The sequence below is a fragment of the Ursus americanus genome, chromosome 4, assembly GCF_024610735.1.
Source record: "Ursus americanus isolate L20-20 chromosome 4, mUrsAme1.1.p, whole genome shotgun sequence".
NCBI classification, from domain to species: domain Eukaryota; kingdom Metazoa; phylum Chordata; class Mammalia; order Carnivora; family Ursidae; genus Ursus; species Ursus americanus.
Genome location: NC_142130.1, coordinates 25,146,859 through 25,152,858, shown reverse-complemented (window position 1 = coordinate 25,152,858; position 6,000 = coordinate 25,146,859). Strand labels below are relative to the sequence as shown.

The window sequence follows — 6,000 nt, the reverse complement described above, 5'->3', positions numbered from 1 at the left end:
TGCAGTTGTCAGGCAAAAAGGACCCGGGCCTGGGGGGCAGGGGGGGGAGAAGAATAGGAACAGTTCTTTACAACTGTCTTCCTCTGGAGAAAACTCAACTTTGGTAGTTGTATTTGGATATTATAAAAACAAAAACAAAAACAAAAACAAAAAAAACCCAAAACAAAACATGGCAGTATGTCTGAGATGAGAAGTGGGACAGTATCAGAAATGTTATGTTTCAGAGAAAACAAAGTTTGTCTGAATTACGATGTCTAGGTAGCATGGAAAAAGGAAATCTTAAGATGGTACTGTGGGATAATAATAGGCTTTTCAAAATACCCCCAAAATGCTTTTTCCCCAGCATATCCCACCTGTAATTCCTTTACAAAAAAAGCAAACTTTGGATTTCTCTCACCAATATCTGTTTTCAAATGAGCCCTGACCACTGGTCACTAGAGATTTTGAATTTCCAACCAAATTGGGTGGCAAATTAAATTTGGGCTTGTTTTAACCTATGTAATTTACAGCTTAAATTCTTTGTAGCCTAACATACACATGGCACGCTTCCCCCCGTCCCCCAAGGGGTGTGACCAGTTTAGAGCAACAGAAAGCTGTACTTTTCAATACACAGAAAAAGAATGGCGATCTTTTCTGATCACAGGCCGCAAGAAACTGATAAGATGGACCCTTCAAGCCTAAAAGCACCTGTAAGTTGGCCGACTCACCCAGGAAAAACTGTGTGACAGCAAATACCACACTAAAAAAAGCCATTCAAGCAGATGAAAAGTGAGGCAAACATAGGGATTAAAAGTTACAGGAATGCAGAAGTGAACGGGATGGAGTATAATCCGTGCAAAAATGTGGAAGTCCTTGGGAACAAAGGCCCATCAAGGTCCTGCATGATTAAATGTGAAATGTGTATTTGGTGAGAACTTAAAAAAAAAAGAAATCACATCATCTATGTGCTTCTAAAGAAAGGTTAATATTAGATGAAGAACAGAGACCATCCCACGGCGTGATTGCCTTTCCTGTATTTTCCCATTTCTTTTCTTATCTTTTTCTTGTGTTTCCTTCTTCTCGGCGTCACCAACTAACCAGCGGAGCAGGCGACTGAATTCACAGGTCGGTGCTGGCCTTGGCGGTGAGCACCCTGATGCGGGCGGAGTTGCAGCCCTTGCAGAGGATGTGTCCGTCCAGGGGGTAGCAGCCTTGGTTATCTCCTTCGGACAGGAGACCACCACAATCCTGGACAAACAGACGGCAGGGATGTGAGTGAAACTGGAAACGACGGACATGAGGATGCCTTCCTTAGCTTTCTGCGAGAGGCCTCCATACCGTGGCCACTTACTACCTTTCTTCTTCCTGTACCGCCGCCCCCCTCCAGTTCTTCCCCAGGAAACAACACACTACCTGGAATTGCGCCGCACAAGAGACTGGGGACATAAACACAAACAAAGTCAAATGACCCCCCTTCAGGTGACTTCATAGGAAAGGCAAGTCCAAGAAGAGAAGAACCCAAGGGTCTGGGGCCCCAAGTAGTAGTTTTGTTCTCTCACCCAAGCAACAAAAGTAGCAAGAACAAGAGAAGAGAAAACAAGAGGAGATCCCTAACCGCTAAGTCAGCTTTACCCTTTGTCATGAGTCTGAGGATCTCTCAAAAGGAATACACAGGTGCAGGGACAGAATTCCTTGGCTGTTTTCGGGCAGAAGCAGGGCTGTGGAGTGCCTCCTTCCAAGCAGAAGGGCCAGACTAGGCTCTGCATACTGGCCCCAACTGTAGTGGGAAAATAAAACCCTGAAGGGTGCTGGGAGCACTGGCTTGCTGCATGTTCTGAAGGAGACAGTGTGGTGCAGAGGAATGTGTTGGACGGGGAGACGGCCCCTCCCGGGCCACCCCTTAGCTCTGCCCTTGTGCCACTGAAAAGAATTCCTGCGTCCCACCTCACCAAACTGTTGGGAGGATCAAAGAGGGAAATGGATGTGGATGTACTTTGAAACAAATATGGGAGCTACAGAGCTATAAAGGATCAAAGGAACGTAAGACTGTCAACAGCACCTTTGCAGCTCCATTTTGAAAAGTGTCATGTAACAGCCAAATCCTGCCCTTACCTTTGGAGGAAATGGAAGTTTCTTTGAAAAGAAAAATACAGGACTTCCTCTGGCGGTGCGTGCCCTTGCTAACTTCAGCAGAAACTCTTCCAAAAGGCGACCACCCCTGCATGCCCTGCTTTTGCTGTCCATTAAGACAGTAAGGAGGTCACTGGGCCTCACATCTGCATTTGACTAACAATTAAATGAAAGCTCAGAAAGCAGCAGCCATGGCAGCAGGAGTCAGGCTCCCCCCGGCTTTGCCAAAATGAGCAAGCAGATATTCTGCCGCTCTAGAGGCATTCGGGACACTGCATAATGGAATTAAGTGAACTCTTTTCATCGCAATAAAGAAAGAAGGAAATTTCATAAATGACAGGGCTGTAAGCATTTAATGAGCTGACCTCTACGGTCACCTGGGCACCGTGAAGAGCCTTGGAGTCAACGACAGTGTTGGCATCATCAACGCCTTGACTCTGAGAACCCAAAGGGGCCACCCGGGGCGTCCGGTACACCCTCCTCGTTTATAGAGATGGGGAAGTGAGGAGCAGAGAGGGAAGTGAGTTCTCCATTGCCATGCAGTGTCTGAGGTAGGACTAGAAGGACGGTCTGCCCTCTTCTGATTCAGTGCTCCTCCCATGCTATAGCTTTGTTTTGTAAAAAACTTCACAGGACTTTAAAGCAAACTTCATTTGTACTGCTCTCATTTCCTCTGGAAGGAGATGTAACTTTCACACATCTGGGCACAAAACCCAAAACCATTAAAAGTCAAAGCCTATTCGTATGCGTAGGGAGTGTGGGAGCAATGCTGGCAAGCTTTTCTTCTTTAAGCCTCAATTTCTCCATCTGTAAAACGACCTCAAAGGCATCTAGCAGCTCTTTCACACTTACGATTGGGGTTAGTTTTAAGGCTGGAGCTGGTTATTCCTCTGTAGTCATAACATCTGATGTAAAAGCTGCAAATTTATCATCTTTTCTCATGCTAAGGACACAGAGAGAGATGCAACTTGGGCTCTAGGGCAAAACAAAGAACCCCACATCAATCGGGTGGTGGGTTTCAGCTAGGGCAGTGAGTGCAATGAACGCAGTCCCAGAGCACCAGGGGCAGCCCCGCCAGCCCGTGTCTTGGGAAGATCACCCAGTGGGACTAGATGAACCAATGTGTGAGGGCGTGGTGGTAAGGCAGTTCATACTATCCTTCGCAGAGAGAAGAGAGGACTGAGAACTACTGTCCTCGGGAGAGCTAGTGGAAAACAAGAAAACAGCTTCAAAGCAGGGGCTCTGGGTAACTAGAACCAGGATACGAAAACTTTTTAAAATCACTTTCTGAATATAGTGCCCTTTTGACACACAGATTATAGGGGAAGGACTCCTGCCCTTTGCTGTAGAAATGACTGCATGTCCCTTGGACAGAAAGCCTTCCTTTTCACTTCCAGCCTGGGTTACAGGCCTCCTGTGTGCATTCCCATAGCACCTGTACGTACCTCCCTGGACCCCTTAGCAGTCGCCTGACAGCCTGTCTTGAGTGCTCAGTCAGTGCTTGTAAGTCAACCAATCTCCATGACCTGGAACATCAAGTTCCCACCTCTTTGAGAGGAGTGAATTTTTATCCTTCTCGATGGGTGAGAATGGCATCTCTGTGCCATAAAAGTATCAGAGCCACGGTTAAAGATTCAGTGTACTGATAATAGTAACAGTAACAAGAATACCATTTGTTACTAATTTAGGACTTTGTGATTTACAATATCCTTTAATATATAGTTTTGCATTTTAGTCGCTCGGCCAAATTTGGGGAGGTTTATAAGAATCTGAGTTCTTTTCACAGGTGGAGAAATTGAGACTGAGCAGTAAAGTGACTTATCCAGTGTCACTAGCATTAAATGAAGGCCTAAAATCTAAAACCCGGGTCCTGTGAACACAGGCACCAGGGGGCTTTCCCAGATTAAATAACTGCTATATTTGCGAAAACCAAGTTCTGTTGGGCCTTTCCATGCCTGCCATGGCCTGACAGGGTGGGGACGCTGACCACAGACCTCACACCGGTAGCAATGCACATGGAAATCGCGATCCAGAGCCACAATCCGGACAGTCTCCTCCTGGCCTGGGGCTGGCATGATAGGCTCCTTGCACACAGAACATCGGGGGGCAAATTTCCTGAAAATGGAGACACAGGTCTGGTTAGGCATTGAGGATAGACACTGACAAATGGGTGAGACCCAGAAGTGAAAAGAAAAGGAGTCATTAAGGGTCAGGACATCTGCTCTGTCATCCTGTGTGACCTTGAGCAAGTTACTTTCCTTCTCCGGGTCTGCTTCCTCAGCTGTAAAATAAGGGATTTAGATTTGGTGACTGTTGAGGTCCTTCTAGACCATGAACATTGTGATATTTGGTGAGGTGGGGGAGTTAGTGTGTGTATCACTTATGCATAAAGAGCACCTAGGAGCTATTAGCTACTTGATACGTTGCATGAAGTTCGCTGGTGGACAGATTGCAAACACAGACCCTGGGCTAGGGCAGGGTCCTGGGGGCCCTTCCTTGTTTCCTTTGCTTGACTTTTGCTTCTAGACTTTTATACGTGCTCCCCGGGCCCTACACAAATACTCTGAGGTTGGTAACTGTGTCATTCCCACTTATTAGAGCCTCTTCCTATGAAACTGAGCTAGGAATTAACACAAGAAACCTCAACCACATATCTTTTCAAAACGGCAGAGGTTAGTGAGTTTAAATACACCAAACTTTACTACAAACTCACTACGACCAAGTCTTGCACTTCCTGCATTTCATCTGTGTTCAGCTCTGGTTTGAAAAGAAAAAAAGTTCAAAAGCTGTCAAGTTCTTTATTCTTTAGAGGGTCTCAGCACTTTCAAAAGGTGTGGACACTGACGCGTGTAGCTATGCACACACGTATGTGTGCTTTTGAGGTTAACTGGTGGTGAGGAATTTTAATATTTCCTAATCTCTTAATATTCCTTAATATGACCGACGGCCCTAAAATTTGTTTCTCGTAACAGATTAAGAGGCTGCAAATACAGGCTGTGTATTCATCTGCACCTCCTGGAAAAGAGGGGTGGCATTTGGGAAGGTGTGAAATGAGACATGATTTGAAATGGCCACGGATAAAAACCGAAGACATGGGGGGAAAAAAAAAGACAGACTGTGCGAGCAGGTTTTTTTCATGGTAATGGTTTTGAGATTAATGACGTTAAAATTTATCTATTTGTAGTGAGACTTAAAAAGAAATAATGATAGTAATCTAATACTTTGCAGAGTACTTTATGGTTGTCAAAGCAGTTTTACATACATTATACTCTATATGTACATATTAATTTTCTTGGCAGAACCCAAAAGGCATCTGTGTGGCTGCAATCTAAATAAATATGAATTAAGCAGCAGATCAATTGATTGCTATGAAAGAAAAATTAAAAAGGATCATGGTACAACTGCAGCAGTAATCAGAGTTGTTATAATTGGCATTTTATGCGAGAAGTTTACACTCAGTGGTTAAAAAAAAAAAAAAAACTGCTTCGGACTACCTGATTATTTTTGAATCTGGGTCATCAGTAGTGAAATGAGCAGGTTTCCGGAATCCAGGGCAGAATTTCCTTTCCCCAAGCCCGTCGAGACTGTAAGCTCTGTGAGGTCAGAAGTATGTCTCGCCTGTCATTGAATCGTGAGCCTGCCCCTCTTTCCACAACTACAATTACCTACTTCTTTAGAATAGGATCTCTTTCACTGAATTTGCCTGTTTTAGTAGTAATTATGTGCACATCCTTGGGGATCACTAAACTGTGAGCTTCCAGCTGGCAGGTTTTGCTCAATCTCTGAATCTCCAGAAACAACTCCTGTGACCAGGACAGACAGCAGAATTTCAGGCTATAGCTCATGAAATGAGGTGTCTGCCATATTGCTCTATAAAAAGATGTTATCTGG

The 6,000-nt window shown here is 44.9% G+C and overlaps 1 protein-coding gene across 27 annotated transcripts in view; it reads right to left on the bottom strand.

Annotated features, from left to right (window-relative positions):
- Positions 1 to 917: 917 nt before the first annotated feature.
- Positions 918 to 6,000, bottom strand: part of LPP (LIM domain containing preferred translocation partner in lipoma) — a 639,448-nt gene continuing 634,365 nt past the window's right edge. For all 27 annotated transcript variants that reach the window (XM_045811268.2, XM_087861490.1, XM_087861508.1 and 24 more), the window contains 2 exons: positions 4,104 to 4,224; positions 918 to 1,227 (listed from right to left, as the gene is read on the bottom strand). In XM_045811268.2, coding sequence (XP_045667224.1) covers positions 1,099 to 1,227; positions 4,104 to 4,224 — 250 coding nt within the window. In that variant the 3' untranslated portion in view covers positions 918 to 1,098. The remainder of the gene's footprint in view (positions 1,228 to 4,103; positions 4,225 to 6,000) is intronic.